The sequence below is a fragment of the Dendrobates tinctorius genome, unplaced genomic scaffold (genome assembly GCF_039654945.1).
Source record: "Dendrobates tinctorius isolate UK_male_01 unplaced genomic scaffold, ASM3965494v1 ptg000036l, whole genome shotgun sequence".
Classification (NCBI taxonomy): domain Eukaryota; kingdom Metazoa; phylum Chordata; class Amphibia; order Anura; family Dendrobatidae; genus Dendrobates; species Dendrobates tinctorius.
Genome location: NW_027361704.1, coordinates 16299771 through 16320640, shown reverse-complemented (window position 1 = coordinate 16320640; position 20870 = coordinate 16299771). Strand labels below are relative to the sequence as shown.

The 20870-nt window shown below is 42.6% G+C and overlaps 1 protein-coding gene across 4 annotated transcripts in view; it reads right to left on the bottom strand.

Annotated features, from left to right (window-relative positions):
• LOC141087889 (A disintegrin and metalloproteinase with thrombospondin motifs 2-like) overlaps positions 1-20870 on the bottom strand; it is an 851362-nt gene that overhangs the window by 235499 nt on the left and 594993 nt on the right. For all 4 annotated transcript variants that reach the window (XM_073573740.1, XM_073573737.1, XM_073573739.1 and 1 more), the window contains 2 exons: positions 8606-8781; positions 579-712 (listed from right to left, as the gene is read on the bottom strand). In XM_073573740.1, the coding sequence (XP_073429841.1) occupies positions 579-712; positions 8606-8781 (310 nt within the window). The remainder of the gene's footprint in view (positions 1-578; positions 713-8605; positions 8782-20870) is intronic.

Genomic DNA, 20870 nt, shown 5'->3' with positions numbered 1-20870 from the left:
ACACCACTCCAACGCGCGTTTCGCTACCGCTTTGTCAGGGAAAGACTAGGACAGGACTGGAAAAGGAGTTCAAACACCTTTAAGGTTGCATTCATACATCAGTTTTTATGATTTGTTTGTGAAGCATAAAATAGAAAAACGTTCAGTTGGAAACCCCATTCATTTAGATGGGCAGAAAAATGTTAACTGCACAACTTTTATTTCAGTCCACATAACAGATTGTACCGACGTCCGTTTTATTAATATTAAAGTCTATAGGAAACAGATGATAATTGATGGTTATCTGTTTATCAGGGTGCAGACCGTGAACACTAGAGGTTTTCACTGACTCTCTAGTAACAAAAGATCAACACAAACCAATGTGGGCGCAATCCAATACAAAACAGAGACCAAAATATAAATCTTCACACGGATCAGTAAGACATCCATGTAACACGGGAAACTGTGGTTTCAATTTGTTCTCCATTTGCATCTGCTTTTTATCATTTCTGTGTTTGTTTTTTTCACTGGATTGTAGATAGAATATGTTATGTTTGTGGTTAAAATACAAATTTCAGCAATTTGCACCTCTTACTTACCAGACAATCCCCTCGTACACAGATATTATGAGATTCTTTATACGAGCATCGCGTTCCATCATGTGCTAGTCTTTTCATATACACCACATCTCCAGTTTTTTTGGACTGACAGTAAAGATGACATCTTTCTTTTTCTGAAAGAAAAATAGGAAAATATTGCTAGAATTAAGCACTTCCTCCCACTAGGCATTACCTATACAGTGTCGACACAGCCGCATCAGTACCTACAGCACTAGGCATTAAATATATTACACTACTAAAAACTGCATGACACAGTACACACATCACATGGCACAATAAATGCAGCAAAACCGCACAACTCTAATAATGCAACGCTGTCTTCAGAGGCAGGGCAGTCCACACCCTTACAAATATAGTGTTGCAATGACAATCTGGAGTTTTGTCAGCAGATGCTGTATCTGCCACCAGGGAATAGAGTTGGGTAATTAAGCACATTGGTATAGTTGTACAATCGCTCATGTCCAGAGCATACACTTAATGTATTTTTTGATCTGTCATATTTCTCTTCATGCACATTGTATATGATGTTGCATCCACTATATGCTACTAGATAATACAGTACATCCACTACATAATACGTCCCACTATATAATACATCCACTATAAGCTACTACATAATACATCCCATTATATAATAAATCCACTACATGCTACTACATAATACATCCATTAAATAATAAATCCCAATATACAATAAATCCACTACATGCTACTACATAATACATCCATTATATGCTACTACATAATACATCCATTATATGCTACTACATAATACATCCATTATATGCTACTACATAATACATCCATTATGTGCTACTACATAATACATCCATTATGTGCTGCTACATAATACATCCACTATGTGCTACAGTGTAAGGGGGTAAGCTATAATGTCTTTCATGTTTCCCTTTCCTCTGATTGTCTTCCGGTTTTTGATGTTTACAGATGTGTTTTATCATAGTTGCCTGCGGTACTGCTACATGTACAACTATGTATTACCGCTCATTGCTTATGGTATTGCCACTTCAATGTGTTATCATTATATAGAAGACGGTTATATATTGCTTTGTATTCCTGTATTACACTGTGTGCAGAATTATTAGGCAAATAAGTATTTTGCTCACATCATCCTTTTTATACATGTTGTCCTACTGCAAGCTGTATAGACTTGAAAGCCAACTGCCAATTATGTAAATCAGGTGATTTGCATCTCTGTAATGAGGAGGGGGTGTGGTCTAATGACATCCACATCCTATATAAGGTGTGCTTAATTATTAGGCAACTTCCTTTCCTTTGGCAAAATGGGTCAGAAGAAAGATTTGACGGACTCTGAAAAGTTAAAAATTGTGAGATGTCTTGCAGAGGGATGCAGCAGTCTTGAAATTGCCAAACTTTTGAAGCGTGATCACCGAACAATCAAGCATTTCATGGCAAATATCCAACAGGGCTGCAAGAAGCGTGTTGATACAAAAAGGCGCAAACTAACTGCCCTTGAATTGAGGAAAATCAAGCGTCAAGCTGCCAAGATGCCATTTGCCACCAGTTTTGCCATATTTCAGAGCTGCAACGTTACTGGAGTATCAAAAAGCACAAGGTGTGCCATACTCAGGGACATGGCCAAGGTAAGGAAGGCAGGAAAACGACCACCTTTGAACAAGAAACATAAGATAAAACGTCAAGACTGGGTCAAGAAATATCTCAAGACTGATTTTTCTAAGGTTTTATGGACTGATGAAATGAGAGTGACTCTTGATGGGCCAGATGGATGGGCCCGAGGCTGGATCAGTAAAGGGCAGAGAGCTCCACTCCGACTCAGACACCAGCAAGGTGGAGGTGGGGTACTGGTAGGGGCTGGTATCATCAAAGATGAACTTGTGGGACCTTTTCGGGTTGAAGATGGAGTGAAGCTCAACTCCCAGACCTACTGCCAGTTTCTGGAAGACACCTTCTTCAAGCAGTGGTACAGGAAGAAGTCGATATCGTTCAAGAAAAACATGATTTTCATGCAGGACAATGCTCTATCACATGCATCAAAATACTCCACAGCATGGCTGGCCAGTAAAGGTCTAAAAGAAGAAAAAATAATGACATGGCCCCCTTGTTCACCTAATCTGAACCCCATAGAGAACCTGTGGTCCCTCATAAAATGTGAGATCTACAAGGAAGGAAAACAGTACAACTCTCGGAACATTGTCTGGGAGGCTGTGGTGGCTGCTGCACGCAATGTTGATCGTAAACAGATCAAGCAACTGACAGAATCTATGGATGGAAGGCTTTTGAGTGTCATCGTAAAGAAAGGTGGCTATATTAGTCACTGATTTTTTTTTTATTTTTTTTGAATGTCTTTTGGGTTGATTGAGAACATAGTTGTTGTTCAATAATAAAACGAGTCCTCTCAAATACAACTTGCCTAATAATTCTTCACGCAGTGAATATTATTGCATATATATTATGTGTCCTTTGTACATGTACAGTTAGGGAAAGTTAGTGTATCCTTCTTGGGACAGTAGAATAGGGCACTCTTAGTACATAGTTTCCCCATAGACCGGGTAGATGTAATTATGTTGCAGGGCACTAGATGGGGCATATTAGTGGGGCCTGATAGGATGTTCATAGAGGGTTAATTGTAGGAGGGGTTGCTGAGAGTTTAGGTTAGTGATGAAGAGTGATTTAGTCAGATGGGGCCAGGGTGCCCAAGTGTCCACATGGGCTATAGGCCCGGTAAGCTCTGCAGCCATGTTACCCACGGCTACTGCATGTCTTAGCAGTGGGTCAAAACAGGAAAAGGAAGATGTGGCGTCTTACCACCTGGGCCAATGCTTTTAGGGCAGAAGTTGGCTGGACTAAGGAGATGAAAGGAGTTGGAGCTTCGAAGAGATCGGTACAGACCGTCTGGATGCTTCACCAGGGATCACCAAAGGTAGTGACTGATGAATTCATGCCTGAGGCGAAACAGGCTGAAGGAAATGTCATTATAGTGAGATCAGGCCAGGAAGAAACTGGGAAGCAGTCTAGTACGGTCCGGTCCAGACGTGTACTGTACAGAAGTGACAACAAGCAAGGGAAAGATGAGGAAGCAAGCAAATGTTATAATGTACCAACTGTGGATGTAACGTGCGAAATCCTAAGTAAAGAAAGTGTCTCGGACTGTGTCTCCATTGATGGGGATCACCTAGAAGAGGGACCGTTCTGGCTTGGGAATTGCTCGGGTGAAGTTGAATCTGGAGATGCAGGTATGATGAGGAGAAGAGTATTGTTTCATGTAAAGGAAGGACTGGACGCAGCTGCCACCAGAATACAGGTCATTACTACAGTCCTGGCCCTCCCTTACAACTACATAATACATACACTAAATGCTACTACATAATACATCCACTACATGCTACTACATAATATATCCACTACATAATACATCCACTATATGCTGCTACATAATACATCCATTATATGCTACTACATAATATATTCAATACATACTAGTACATAATACATCCACTATATGCTACTACATAATATATCCACTACATGCTACTACATAACACATCCACTACATAATACATCCACTACATGCTAATACATAGTACATCCACTACATGCTACTACATAATAAATCCACTATATACTACTACATAATACATCCACTACATGCTACTACATAATACATCCACTACATAATACATCAAGTACATGCTACTAATACATCTACACTACCGTTCAAATGTTTAGGGTCACTTAGAAATTTCCTTATTTTTGAAAGAAAAGCACATTTTTTTCCAATGAAGCTAACATTAAATGATTCAGAAATACACTCTATACATTGTTAATGTGGTAAATGACTATTCTAGCTGCAAACGTCTATTTTGTAATGCAATATCTTCATAGGTGTATAGAGGCCCATTTCCAACAACCATCACTCCAGTGTTCCTATGGAACTTTGTGTTTGCCAACTGTGTAAGAAAGCTAATGGATGGTTAGAATACCCTTGAAAACCCTTGTGCAAGTATGTTAGCACAGCTGAAAACAGTTTGGCTGATTATAGAAGCTATAAACTTTACCTTCCTTTGAGCTAGTTGAGAATCTGGAGCATTACATTTTTTGGTTCCATTAAACTCTCAAAATGGCCAGAAAAGAAGAACTTTTTTGTGACACTCAACAACCTATTCTTGTTCTTAGAAATGGAGGCTATTCCATGCGAGAAATTGCCAAGAAACTGAAGATTCCTACAACGGTGTGTACTACTCCCTTCAGAGGAGAGCACAAACAGGCTCTAACCAGAGTAGAAAGAGAAGTGGAAGGCCCCGCTGCACAACTGAGCAACAAGACAAGTACATTAGAGTCTTGTGATAAAACACTCCGGGATCGCCTTTGCTGGGGTCAAAGGTCACGTGCATTCAGCATGAAACTCAGGCGCAGAGCTGGGATTCGGGTGTAACTGACCCTGGGTCAGGTTTATTAACGGTGAAAGCAATGCAAAAGGAAATAAAACATAAAACAAATCCTTGCCTGTCCGGCACTAACTAAACAATGGACAACCTAACTACCAACTGGCGGGCTTCTCCCGTCCAGCCAAACCACAGTTGCAGTGGGCACTGCTTCCACTCACGTGTGTCTCTCACACAGACAGGCTCTCTGTGTTCCCAGGCTGAGACACTCACACAACCACCTTGCATCCTTTTATATCCACCTCCCATTATCCTATAGTAAGCAGGTGCGATACTGACCAGACTAGGCCACATAGGAAAGGAATCTGGGCGAGAAATACCTGCACTCATCCACTATTCCCACATGATTCTCACAGTCTGTAGTTTGAGAAATTGACGCCTCACAGGTCCTCAACTGGCACCTTCATTAAATAGTACACGCAAAATGCCAGTGGCAATGTCTACAGTGAAGAGGCGACTCCGGGATGCTGGCCTTCAGGGAAGAGTGACAAAGAAAAAGCCATATCTATGACTGGCTAATAAAAGGAAAATATTAATATGGGCAAAAAAACACAGACATTGGACAGAGGAAGAGTGGAAAAAAGTGTTATGGACAGACAAATCCAAGTTTGATGTGTTTGGATCACTCAGAAATACATTTGTGAGACACAGAACAACTGAAAAGATGCTGGAAGAGTGCCTGATGCCGTCTTGGTAACCAGTGTTCAAGAGCCGTGTTGCTCGAAACGCGTATGGTCTCATTACACATCACCCCCTGTCATTGCTGTGCCATCTGAGATGTCTGTTTTTTCATTTTGAATTTTTTAAGGATCATCCAATAAAAATTTTCTAATTTTTAAATAAGTCCTGTGAGTGAGCTGAATCCACTTCTATTTTTCCTAATGCCATGCCATACCCTGTGGACAGCGCTTGATTGGAGCCAATTTCATCCTACAACAGGACAATGACCCAAAGCACACCTCCAAATTATTCAAAAACTATTTAGGGAAGAAGCAGGCTGCTGGTATTCTATGTGTAATGGAGTGGCCAGCGCAGTCACCAGATCTCAACCCCATTGAGCTGTTGTGGGAGCAGCTTGACCGTATGGTACGCAAAAAGTGCCCATCAAGCCAAACCAACTTGTGGGAGGGGCTTCTGGACGCATGGGGTGAAATTTCTCCAGATTACCTCAGAAAATTAACTGCTAGAATGCCAAAGATCTGCAATGCTGGAATTGCTGCAAAGGGAGCATTCTTTGACGAAAGCAAAGTTTGGAGGAGAAAATTATTATTTCCAATAAAAATCTTTTCTTCGATCCTTGTCAATGTCTGGACTAGATTTTAAATTCATTTGGCAACTCATTTGATTAATAAAACTATGAGTTTTCATGGAAAACACAAAATTGTCTGGGTGATGCCAAACTTTTGAACGGTAGTGTATTATGCTGCTACTACTAAATCCACTATATACTACTACATAATACATCCACTACATGCTACTACATAATACATCCACTACATAATACATTAACTACATGCTACTAATACATCTATTATGTTGCTACTACTACATCCACTCTGTACTACATAATATATCCACTACATACTACTACATAATACATCCATTATATGTTACTACATAGTACATCCACTATATGCTACTGCATAATACATCCACTACATGCTACTACAGAATATATAAGCTACCTGCTATTACATAATATAACCATTATATGCTACTACATAATACATCCACTACATGCTACTACATCCACTACATGCTGCTACATAATGCATCCATTATATGCTACTACATAGTCATTAAGTATATGCTACTACATAACATATCCACTACATGCGACTACATAATACATCCACTACATAATACATCCCACTATATAATACATCAACTACATGCTACTACATAATACATCCATTATATGCTACTACATAATACTGTACATCCACTATGTGCTACTACAAAATGCATGGGGAACTACTGCACTACTATTAGGATTTTAAAGATGAGGCTAGAGAGAAATGTTAAGCACAAATAAGGTTTTATCCAGCTTATGCACAGTCGGTGACCATACTGTATGGTATGGTCACTTGGTGGGGTTATGTGTGACACAACCACAATTTACGTAAAGATGACAGCCGCTCCAGTTTCCAAGAGAATTTAATATAATATACCAAGAGAAGCTCTGAGCTTCTGAAATGTCAAAGACAGGATTCTGAGGACCAAGGGAGGATAAAAGTGGTATATTGTCAACACAAGTCAGATCGACTCCTTCTTCAGGGTCGGTGGTTGTCCTGAAGAAGGAGGGCTAACAATAAAAGTGAAAAATAAAAACAATGTTTTAAAAAATATGAAAATGAAAATAATTAAAAAAACAAACAAAATTGAAATCATTCCCTTTTCCCCCATTGAAAATAAAGATAATAAAGAATGCATCAATGACGTATTGCCACATTCAGAAAAGTCCAATGTATCAAAATATAAAAGTAATTATGGTAACTTGATCGGTAAACACCACAAACGGAAAACACTCAAGAACGCCAAAATTATGGGGGGTTTTTTGGTCAGTGCAATTCCATAAAAAATGCTGTAACAATACATAAAAAAGTTATATCTATCTCAAAATGGTACTAATAAAAATGTTGCCTTGCCCTGCGAAAAATAAGCCATCAATCCGCTTCATCGGGTCTTGGGAAATTACAACACAAGCAAAAGTTATTTTTGCAAGCTTCTGATCTTTTTTTCACCACTAAAATGATAAAAAAAACTGGACATTTCTGGTATCACTGTAATCATACTGATGAGGAGAATCATACTGATGGGTTATTTTTACAACAAAATGTACATCGTAAAAACAATTCCCAAAAAACAATGTCAGAATTGTTTTTTTTTTCACAATTTCACTGCACTTGGATTTTTTTTCCCTTTTCCAGTATACTATGTGGTAAAATGAAAGGTGTGATTCAAAAATAAAACTCGACCTGCAAAAAAACAAGCCCTCTTATCTAAGTAGAGAGAAAAATAAGAGTTATGGCTCTGGGAAGAAAGGAAGAAAAAAATAGAAACACAAAAACGGTAGTTGTCTGCAGCATGAAGAGGTTAAAGCCTAAGGCTAAGTGCACACATAGCAGAACATTTCTGCTTGAAAACCTGACTCCCTTCCCAGAAAACTGCTGCGGTTTTTATGCGTTTTTTTCAGCACGTTTTCTAAACGCATGGAAATAATCAGAAACGCGGAAAAATCTGCAAAATTAATGAGAATGCTGCGTTTTTTACCGCGATGCGTTTTTTTCGTGGTAAAAAACGCATCAATGTGCACAAAAAGTGGAAAATGTATAGAAATGAATGGGAAGCTTATTTTTCGCGCTTTTCCCACGGATTTTTGGGCAAATCCGCGGGAAAAACAGCGAAAAAAACGCTGTGTGTGTGAACACAGCCTAAATGTTTTATTATAGAAGAATAAGGATAAGGCAAAAACAGGAATAACCTGACAGTTTCCACTAATAAAGAAAGATATACATTTATATTTGTAAGGAAGCCATTGTAAGAATTGTATTAAACATTTACCATCTGGATGTTCGTATGGAGTCCACTGATGTTTAGCATTCTGATATTCAAAAAATGGGTCCCATTGTCTGCACTGTTCTTCTCTAAAGTCCTCAGAGTCTTTCTTACACGCCTGCGTATGACAGAGCTGTAATTCATAGCTTGGTCCTGCACATGAACGACCTCCATTAGATGGGCTAAACATAAAACAGTAGAAGTTTGAGCAATACAGGCAACATTATTCTAAGAGCAACAATTGCATCAAATAAAGGGAAATATCAAGGGTCTGATTTATCAAGGTGTTCACAGCAGAGCTACACAAAAACTATGCAGCTCTTGTCGTTTTTACGCCAGTCCCAACCATTTCGCTAAAGTGGGTGGAGCTCGGTGGAAAATTCATCAAAATTTACGTCACTTTAATGGTATAAGTTACGCCGCAAATGTACAATAGTCCCTGACTGGAGTAACGTTTCTGGCAGAGGCACAACTTATAGGAGGCAACTAATTCATTAAGTATCTAATAAATCGAGACCTAAGTGTCCAACAGAAACATGTGTCCTTACATAAAGATCTAGTCTTCAGCAATGATAAACGTAAGAGTTTCCAGAAGAGTCTGCTTAGGTGTACCAATGTAATAGGCATGCACTGTTTATTAATACATTAACCATCAATTACCGAAATTTCAGGGGAAAATAATGAATCACTTGAATAATAAATACCATATTCACAGCCAATTTTTTTGGCCTTTGCAAAAGGTCAAATGTAACAAAAAAACTTTTGAAATCTGGTATAGTTTCACACGGATTATATTACGGATTAAATATTAAGCAAACATTTACAAATATACTTTATCTTTAGGCTACAACTCATGAAAAGTGAGGGAAATCAGGGAATGGCTGAGGCCAGATACAACTGAAGTGACTGGTAGAGCCAAAGTCTGGCGGAGTGCCTTAGGCAGAAGCACAGGCAGTGTTGTGCAGTTAATGAATTTTCAATATTAAGAACGGTAGACAAGCAGCTTCCAGAATCCTGGATAGGAGATGCTGAGAGGGTTAATAGGATCAGTATTTGGGCCAAGGTTTTTTAGGAATGATTAGATGAGATGGGCAAAATTAGTCATTGCCAACCTCCAATCCAGGAGGTGCAGCTGGTTTAGAAAGGCAGCTGAGCTGTTCATTCATTGTCTGAGAGTAGAGGTGCAAACACGTCTGGTATTTGGCTCTGTGTATGCAAGGTGAAAGAACTGCACATGTTGCTTAGACTCTGCTAAAGGCCGGGATCACACTACCGTGTGTGATGCGAGAAACTCACACGAGTCTCTCTCATCAACACCCGCCACTGCCGCCGGCACTCAGGACCGGAGCTGCGGCTGCATGTATTTCTATGCAGCCGCAGCTCCGGGGTCCTGAGTGCTGGTGGCAGTGGCGGGTGTTGATGAGAGAGACTCATGTGAGTTTCTCGCATCACACACGGTAGTGTGATCCCACTTTGAATATTGGGCAGTTGAACCGCTCTGCTTCTCATACTGCTGCTGTATGGACTCTATGTTTTGTTATTACTTTCTGCTGGAAGTTTATGGAGTTAATAAACCTCCCTGTTCCCCCTTTCTGCAAGAGTCATAACTTTGTTTTTCCATCTACATAGCCTAATGAGGGCTTGTTTTTTGTACGACACCATTTATTTTAATATGTTATGCACTGAAAAGCAGAAACAAAATTCCAAGTGCATCAAAATTGCCAAAATGTGCAGTTCCACAATTGTTTTTTTGTTTACTTTATTAGTATGTTCACTAAAAGGTCAATTGACCCTGGCAGTATGATTTTCCAGGTCAGTATGATTTCTCAGATAACAAACATATAGTTTGTTCATTTTATTTAAATTGAGAAAAAAATGCAGAAATCTGTAAAATAAATAAACGTACTTGTTTTTTTCTTGTTTTTTGCAAGTGAATATGATGTTTTGATTGCCTCTAATTGCATTTTATTGCAATGTTGTGACGGTGACAGAAGGGAAGAAGCACCATATTGGAGTACAGATTTTGCGGTTTTGGTTTGCGGGTGCCATGCCACGTCACAAAGCAAGATTTTAGTGGAAAAAATGGTAATATTTAATTTACTCAGCCCAAAATTAGACAATTCTGGGAATTGCCTGAGATTAAAAACACTCAGTATTCCCCTAGTTGAATTCCTCAAGAGGTGTATAGAGATGAGCGACTTTGCCTTTTTTCTGGTTGAGTCGGGTTTCATGAAACCCGACTTTCGCAAAAGTCGGGTCGAACGAAATCGGCCGATTATCGTGAAAAGTCGAAGGCCGACTGAAACACGAAACCCATTGCAAGTCAATGGGGAAGCAATATCGGCAGGGAGTGGAGGACAGGAAACACACCTACAGTGCTCTTTTGAATGCCAAAAACATCAATTCTGATTATTGAAGCTTTTCAACCTTAATTTACTTCATAATACTAGTTATGCATTGAAAAATGGGGGTTATTTGGCTAAATTTGTGGGGGGGGGTAGGGCTGGCTCCAGGTTTTCATGTGCCCTGGGCCAAAGAGCGCCCCTTTAACACATACCACAACTCATGATGCTCCGATACCGCAGAGATATAGCGGCATAGTACAATGAAAAATACTTCACTTTTTACATTTCATGACTGATATCCATTTTTAATAGCTCCAAAAACGGACAGTATACTCCATACAGTATTATGGCCACCGCATAGTGCGCTATACAGAGTAATGAGGCCCATATATTTCTCCATACAGAATCATTGGTCCCATATAATGTTTGAAACAGTATATGATGAGCTCCACATAATGCTACAGTATATGTTGGTCCCCATGGATGAAGCTCCACTGTTTTATGGGCCCAAATAATGCTCCATACATAATGGGCCCCATTTCTAATGCTCTAGTGTATAATGTGCCCTGTAAATGCTGCTCCAGTGTCTGATGTCCACCTTTGGAATGCTCCAGTGTATGGTGGGCCCCATATATCATTCTCCAGAGTATAGTGCTCCCCAAATATTGCTGTCCCAACATTGAAAACAATTAAATAAGTCTCCTCGCTATGGAATTCCTGTACTAGTCTGGACTCCTCGTCGTCCCCATCGTCCATCTCACTGCACTTGGCTGTTTAGGCAGAGGGCGTACAGACGTGATGTCATTGCGCTCTCTGATCAGACTATCACTGTCAGGAAATGCAGAAGACGTCATGGCGGTGGAGCAGGGAGAGGTAAGTATTTCAACTTTGCAAGTGCTGTGATCCTGAGCAAGCAGGAGGGCCCACTCGTTGGCGACGGCAGTGGCACAGGGCCCCTCTAATAGTACGGCGGTGTGTGGCGGTGTGTCTGACGGTGGGTGGACCTCCCACCGGCAGAGACACTTTTGCGTACTATGAGGGGCCCTGTGCCAGTGCCGTCGCCCATGAGTATGCCCCCCCACCAGCTTAAGGAACCTGCACTTTCATCTGCACCTTCCTCTTTGTCACCGTGTAAGGTGGTATAGTATGCGGGAAGGGGAACCTGAGTTTCCTCTGGGTCAGATTCTGGCTGTGTAGAGTGTGAGGGGAATATAGTGGTATGGGTCAATGTACCAGCAGAATCATCTAGCAGTGGCTGGGCATCAGTGCACTTGTGGCATCCCCAGGAGTACGGTCGCCACAGTGGCATTACCTTCCTCCTAGGGAGTGTGATGTCATGCTTGGGAGCAACGAAGGATCTCTCTAGCAGTTAAACCAACACACAACACATTTCCCACTCCACGCCAGCAGGGAGACCTCTGAACATGACTGCTGAGGAGCTGCTCTCTGTGGTCGGGAGGAGGTAAGTTAGGCCATTCTGTGCAGGGAAGGGGAAGTGTGTGGACGTGAGAAGGGGAGCTGGAGGATGAGCAGAGTTAAGGCTCACTCCTAGCTGGAGCGCATGGTCCGGATTCCGGTCTCCGAGTTTGTAGGGACACTGACGTTCCTGCAGCAGAATCCGGAGGAAGTAGCAGCTGTAAATGCTCTGTACCCAACTGAGGCTCGGAGGCCCCAGCATCGACGTGTGTGAGCCAGAAGGAAAAGGCTACGGCTGCCAGCCATACGAGAAAGTTCCAAAAGAGAGTCAACAGGGGGAACTTCATTGAACTCAGCACTGCGAGTACCTCAGATAAGCGCTAGAATGGAGGCCACACTACCTATCTGCAGAGAGAGAAATCGAAATTGACTTCCAGGCTGACCAACTCCTTCTCCATCTGTACTCTGGGTCCTGGACAGCACCTACCAAGTACAGGTAAAGGAACTGCACGATTGTGCCTGTCATCTTTCTCCTGCACAGGGGGAGGACGAATCCAAAATACAACTAACGGTCCTATATAATATTGCTTTATTAGAGGGAAAGGCAAGGTACAAACATAGCATGCTTTACAGCCACAGCTAAATGAAAATAAATCCAGGCAACAGTCAGAAGTACATAATCTTGTGAACAATCCATGACCACTTCCGGTTTTGACGTCAGCCACATTTCCAGTTTATGCCCGGTATTTATACAGCGTTTTTCACACTATCTATTGCGCCCCCTGACAAAGGTGTTCCGAAACACGCGTTGGGGCGGACACAGGGACCCCTTGGTTGCCATCTGCCGGCTGCTATTTTATTCAGGTAATTAGATTGTTCACACGATTATGTACTTCTGACTGTTGCCTGGACTCATTTTCATTCAGCCTGCCACTTGCTAATTTATTATGGGTACTCTATTGTAAATATCAGATTCATTATGATTGAGTGCGATATATACTATTGTTATGCAACTTTAAGTATCCATCAGTGCAGTATTGGCTACATGGGCCTTGTGTCCCTATCTGCTGTTTTTATCATTTCTGTGGCTGTAAAGCATGCTATGTTTGTACCTTGCCTTTCACTCTAATAAAGCAATTTTATATAGGACCGTTAGTTGTATTTTGGATTCGTCCTCCCTCTGTGCTTTGTATAACATTACAACTGGTCAACTATAGTCCCTGGGTACATATGTGGGTGATATGCTGTTTATACCTATTCTTAGTGATTATACTGTATTAGATTCCCCCACATGTTATATATACCGAGTTGTACTACCCTCGCTATTTATCTTTCTCCTGCGCCTGGCGCATGGCTCAGCTACATCCTGCACTGCACACCATCTCCCAACTCTTTCATCTGTCCTGCGACTACGGCCCTACCTGTGCAGGTCTTCTACATCTTAGCTGCACCACAACATGTGTCCCACAGAAGCGACACTGCAGCGCTGGTCAATCTAATCAGAAACAAGAGGTGGCGTCACGTATCATTCACCTATAAACGTAATTCACCCCTTTACATGGACACCCAGGGTCACGGAACGGGTCACCACCACCGTGACACATCCCTGTGAGACTCCGGCCCGGTACCGATTAACCCCACTGCCCTGGCTGGTCACCCACGCTCCATGTCAGATTCATCTTGGACTGGGGAATTCACGATTTGGCTTGATAACCCAGGCATGGTATTATAGAAAGAGCTACATGGACTAATGTGAAGTGTGGCCTGCTGCCTCATTCAGTTTGGGTGGGAGTGCAGGACACAAGGAAAGGGGTTCTTCCTGACCAGGAGCCAGCACTTGACCACTCAGTGCTTACATTTTTTGAAACTTCAGAAGAGGCGGGCATATTTGATGGAGTCTGTTTCGGCAATGTAGGCCAAAACCAGTTCCTCATGCTCCACCTTTAAAAGCGGTTAACCTACTCCCAGAAAAGGTATCATTCCAGGCGTTCCGGAGCCAGTCCATAACACAGGCTCAACACCTCCTGCCTTAGCTGCTATTGTGCTTTTGCCACTTCCAGCAGATGCACCACCACCATCATCACCAGTTGACCCCCCCGCGCCCACGTCCGTGGCCTCTTCCACCAAACTTCAAAATTTTGCACAAAATAGACACAAAATAACATCAGATATATGGCACTGTATCAGAAATGTACAGCTCTATTCAGTCAAAGGATAATTGTCAATCTCCATATATATTCCATCAGTCACACAGAGATGCTCACAGGCTCAGTATGGATTAGACAAGAATATAAAAAGTAGACAAAGTGAACAGTATCATCAGATAGCAGGTATATATAGCATAGTTCAAACATTAACAATGTACGTCTATATATCAGGAGTAGTGTTGAGCCACCACGCTAGTGTTTTGGTTCGTCACACAGGAGGCAAGTTCGTCGAATGTTCGTCGAACCCCATTGAAAACAATGGTAGGCAAACACAAACACATACAAACACACAGAAAACAATTACAAAACACCTTAAAAGGTGTCCCAAAGCAGAGAAAATGCTCAGAAGACAAAAATTACATATGGAAAAGGGCAACTACATTTAGAAAAGAGGTGGAGGAGTAAAAGGAGGAGGTGGAGGAGACACAGATATAGGCTTGTCATTCCCTTATGAAGTCAAGAAAGGCTGGAATAAAAATGTAAAATACCAACCAAAAAAAAAAATTCTGATATCGAACACGATCATATACCGTCGGACTTCCCACCAATAAATTATGTCAACTGGCAATCGGGCGGCGTTATTCCCACGAGCCTCCAAACATCATCCATGAAGGCAAAGTGTTTTCTTTCCGGGGGCAGTATGATTGCAAAGCTGAACCTTAAAGGAATGTCCAAAAGGGCACCACCAGGAGTGGAGCCTGCGGCTTAATTGGACTCCACCAGGGAAACCACAACCATGCCACCTCAAGAAAAGATGCACATATTGAAAGCTTTGTCGATTGTGTGTGTGGTGTGGTATGTCCGTTTGTAGTTGTGCTAGCAATTTGTCAGCTTTATTCCGTGAACGAACGAGACTCCGGCATGCCCCCGCAGTATGCGTCAAGCTTACTAGAGGGATACGCGAGGCTCTGGCACTATCATGGTCTATCATGGCCTTACATGTCCGGGGCTGCATGCGCGCGACACTGAAAGGACCAGCTTTTGTTGCTTACAGGTGCAGATAACCAGCAGAACACCGTTAGTGATGGGGATCTGTGATTCCAATTATTCCCCGCGAACGATAATTTCCCAGTAAGTGCAGGTCAACCGCAATTCCTGAATTAGGCCTAGCCGGCATTCCTGAAAAAATGCATAAAATTACGTGTCCAAACCACAGTTGCTGTAGCTTGCTTAACAGCTCGGCAGCCGTTCTCAGGCCCAGTATGGATTCGACAAGATTCTAGTTGATAAAGGGTACAGTTTCACTGGGTAACACGTATATATGTAGCATAGTTTACACATTAAAAACGTAGGTCTATATAACAGGAGGCAGGCTCAGACGGTCTCAGGCCCTGTATGGATTAGCCGTGATTGGACAAAGGTGAGAAAGGGTAACGTATCACCGGATTACAGGTATGTATAGCATAGTTTACACATTAAAAACCTATGTCTATAGATCAGGAGGCAGGCTCACACGGTCTCAGGCCCAGTATGGATTTGACCAGCTTGTACAAAGTTGAGAAAGGGTACATTATCACTGGATAGCAGGTATATATAGCATAATTTATTAAATATTTAAAATCTCCATGTTCTCTGTATGGATTAGACAACAATCTAAAAAGTAGAAAAAAGGAAATGTATTTGAAGCGTACACCAGTATACACTTTTGGTGGTATTTTTAAATCTTCATATATATTTCTGTCTCAGTAAGACAGTCCAGACTCTCCGCAATAGGTAATGAGATGCATACAATTACTGACATAAATTCTAGTGATTGCAGAAATCTAGGAATTCCTATTCATGGGATAAACTTCCGTCACAATTCTCAGAGGCGATGCAGACCCTCAATTAATTAGTGTGTGGAGACAACGAAAACCTTTCTTTGTGAAGAAAGTGTTGCTGTATCGCAGTACCGTTGATCCCATCACCATTACTCATATCCATATAATTTTGATCACAGGGAGAGATGTAAACATGGTGCTCACTGCCTATCATGCTCTGTCACGTAACTTTGGAGTGCAAAAGACAGAAGCCATAGGCCGTAGGCAATTCGTTTGGATTGGCATGAGAGGGCACATTTAAAAATGTGCGCTGGAATGTCACACAACTGTGTGAAGGAAAACTGTGAAAGCTGATGAGAAACCACCACTGCATCTCACTGTGAGTCGACGTCCATAAGAAATGGAAGCCATTGATCATCTGAAGCTAGATCCCGGCCAGCGGGACAGGGCATAGCTACGTCTTAACCATCATCTTCTATCGGTTCACCAAATTTGTAGTGGCTGTCCCAGTGAAGGATTTGACATCTCAGACTACACAGCGGAGGAGCAGGGAGAGGTGTCATGATCCAGTGTTGGATCTGGCGGTATTAAAAGCACAAAGTGAACTTTTTTTACTTTGGTTGAGTTCAAAGGTGTTTTGACTGTCCCCGGTGGTGGTTAGCGGTATCGCACCTTAGGTTTAGGTTAATGTTCACTTAATTAGGGATCAGGTGTGACTCCCTATAAAGGTGTGCTTAGGGGGTTCACTCACCGCTGGTGATATTTCTTTCTGAGTTGTTGGAGAGCCTGGTGGAAGGATGGAGCGGGATAGGAGTCCTGCGCAGTCAGCCAGAGAGGATGAGTGCCAGCTAATGGTGTCTGCAGGAAGGACTGGCATGGCTTGGTGGAGTCGCAGTTTATGGTGTCGGCGGGAAGTGCGGGCATGGCTTAGAGGAGTGGCGACTAGGAAGAGAGTTGCACTCAGCATGTTCGACTTGGTTGCTGAGAACTGGACTCGAGCATGCTTGGATTCTTGGCAGAGGCTGGACTCATCTTGGGACTCTGTGTACTGGACTGCTGCAAGTGGTGATGGACTCTGCTCCCAGGCTGCACGATGGTGACGGATCCAGTTATGTGATGGATCAGGGTGGAGGAGAAGATGCACATAGGTGGTGGGCTCTGTTGCTAGGAGCGCACGCAACAGAGCAAAGATAAGTGGTGTTTCCCCTGTATTGTCTCTTTCCTCATGTGTGTTATTAGTGCAGTGGTGGGATTAGTCTCCGCACCGACCCATTCCCTAGTGAGGGTTTAGGGTCAGGGCGAGCAAGGGCATTAAGGTACGCGTGCGGCAACAGGTGCGGAGCCTGTTTAGGGAATGTGAGGAGTGTAGGGACACTGGCTCAGGGGAGTGCAGGAGGTCTCCATTTCCCCATTCCCTATTGCAGGGCCCACCATTGTTAAAGTTACCCAGGTTCCCCCCTTATTATTTAAATGCGCCTTACTGGAGGCTGTGTTTCCAGATATATATATTTATAACGTGTAATACCTAAATTCGCCAGGTGGAGGCGGCGTATCCACCTGCACGTTTTATTATTTAAATGCGCCCCACTGGAGGCAGTGTATCCAGGGTCACGTGTGTTATGGGTCCGCCTTGCGGTATCATCTGCGCCCAGACACACAGTGACCATGACATTATCACAGGCCATACAGTTTTTTTTTTTCTGGTGAGCTTTGGCCATGTGGAGACCGCTGAGTAATTGCTGCCGGGCCTCACTGATGTGAGTGGGGAGCGGCAAGGTGTGTTTAAGCCGCTGCAGCAGCAGTTATCAGGGTCTGGGGCCTCTGCTCAGGTAACCAGAGAAACAAAAATGGCGGCTGCGGTCTGGCAAAAGCCCCTAGAGTCGCTGCTGGGGAGCGGGACTTGCTTATGCACGGGGAGGTACCCAGGCAGGTGGGAGGAATGGTGCCCCACGGAGCTGCCTGGTATTCCCCGAGGTGAAGGGGTACATCCCTGTGGTGAGCAGACTAGGTGTGTAGTCGCTGCTGGGGAGCGGGACTTGCTCTTACAGGGGACGCACCCAGGCAGGTGGGAGGAATGGTGCCCCACGGAGCTGCCTGGTATTCCCCGAGGTGAAGGGGTACGTCCCTGTAGTGAGTGGATTGGTGAATAGTCCGCGGGGCTCATGCCAAATCTTCGATGCCGCCCCTCCTGGTCGTGTGGAGGCGACCAGCGAGTATATATATTTTCCTCCATATTCCTGCGGCTATGGTACTAAATCCCCCTAGAGTCGCTGCTGGGATAAGTCTCTTCCCCTTTCATATTCTGAAATTTAGTTCATACAGTACTTTTATTTTACCAGAAAAAGAGATGTTCATAACAACTTCAGTAGTGCGAATACTATCTCTAGGCATTTTACTATTGCGTAAAAAACTAACTAACATACTAGGGAATAGTAATTATTGTCACTATGAACATTATATCATGGAATGTAAAAAGCCTTTGATCACATAATAGAAGAACAAAAAAACTTAGACATCCTAAAAGTTTCTCACCTGATACAGTTCTACTCCAAGAGACACACTTAAAAGAAGAGGATTTCTTTAGACTTAATCACTTCTGGGATCAGCCACTAAATATAGATATGATGGGTGTGTTGATATTATTATTTTACATACAGTTGAAACCAGAAGTTTACATACACTATATAAAAAGACACATCTGCATGTTTTTCTCAATATCTGATATGAAATCAGAATAAACCTTTCCAGTTTTAGGTCAATTAGGATTACCATAATTACCGTATATACTTGTGTCTAAGCTGAGTTTTTCAGCCCATTTTTTTGTGCTGAAAACTCCCCCTTCGGCCTCTACAGGAGTCAATTGTCCCAGAAAACTGGCGGGAGAGGGGGAGTGGCGGGTGACAGAGGCAGGAGCCAGCGGGGGAGGGGGATTGGCGGGTGACAGAGGCAGGAGCCGGCAGCTGTGGCTAAACCCTGTGCTGCTGCTAAAAAGAAATTAATATTAATTTCTCTTATAGCACGCACAGTGATACCTGCAGCTCTCAGCTTCCACAAGACATCCTACTCACCCTCCTGCGTGCCCTCACAACATCTCGTTGGTCCCGGCGATGGCAGCTCTTCCTGTGCCGAGCAATCACGTGGCTCCGCTCATTAGGGTAATGAATATGCATGCCTTTCCACTCCCATAGGCGTGGAGGGAATATTCATTACCTTAATGAGCGGGGTCACATGATCGCTCGGCACAGGAAGAGCTGCCGGCGCCGGGACCAACGAGATGCTGCCAGGGCACGTGGAAGGTGAGTAGGATGATTTTTGTTTTTTTAATAGGATCTATTCATAGAAGGGTAGGGGATAAGGAGTCATGTATACCAGGACAGCGATGAGGGAGCCATGCATACCAGGACAGGATGGGGGAACCATGCATACAATTACAGGGATGGGCGAGCCATGCATAGCAGGACAGGGATGAGGGGAGAATGCAAACCCGGCTTATACACAATTCAATATGCTTATCCAGCTTTCCATGGCAAAATTAGGTGCCTCAGCTTATATTCGGGTTGGCTTATACTCGAGTACATATGGTATTAATATTTGTCAAATGCTAGAATAATGAGAGAGAGAAAATGTTTTAAGGCATTTTTAATACTTACTCCAAACTTTACATACACTAAGATTACTATGCCTTCCATCAATTCTGGACTGCCCATATGATTATGTAATGTGTTTAGAAGCTTCTGATTTTTGGCAATATCTGAGTTAATTAAAGACACACCTGAAACACACTGCTTCTTTGTGTAGCATCATGGTAAAGTCTAAAGAAATCAACCAATATATCAGGAAGTGAATTGTGGACTTGCTCCAGACTGGCTCATCTTAGGGTACAATTTCAAGATAACTGAAGGTGCCTCATTCCTCTGTACAATTATACGCTAATACAAACAAGATGGCAATGTCCTGCCAACATACCGTTCAGGAAAGAGACGGGTTCTGTGTCCCAGAAACAAACGTTCTTTGGTCCAACATGTGCATATCAACCCAAGCACAAAAGAAAAAGACCTTGTGAAGATGATGGCAGATGCTGGTTAGATTGTGTCAATATCCATTGTGAAATGAGTATTGTATCAACATGGGCTGAAAGGCCACTCAGCCAGGAAGAAGCCATTACTCCAACAGAAACGTTAAAAATCCAGATTAATGTTTGCAAATGCACACAAAGACCTTGATTTTTGGAGACGTCCTGTGGTCTGATGAAAATAAAATTGAACTTTTTGGGCATAATGACCATTGTTACGTTTGGAGGAAAAGTGAGAAGCTTGGAACCCTAAGAACACCATCCCAACTGTGAAACATGGGGGTGGCAACATTATGGTGTGGGGTTGTTTTGCTGCAGGAGGGACTGGTGCACTTCACAAAATAGATACCATCATGAGAAATGAAGAAAAGAAGATCATGTGACAATACTGAAGCAAAATCTTAAGACATCAACCAGTACGTTAAAGCTTGGGCAGAAATGGGTCTTCAAAATGGACAATGACCCAAAGAA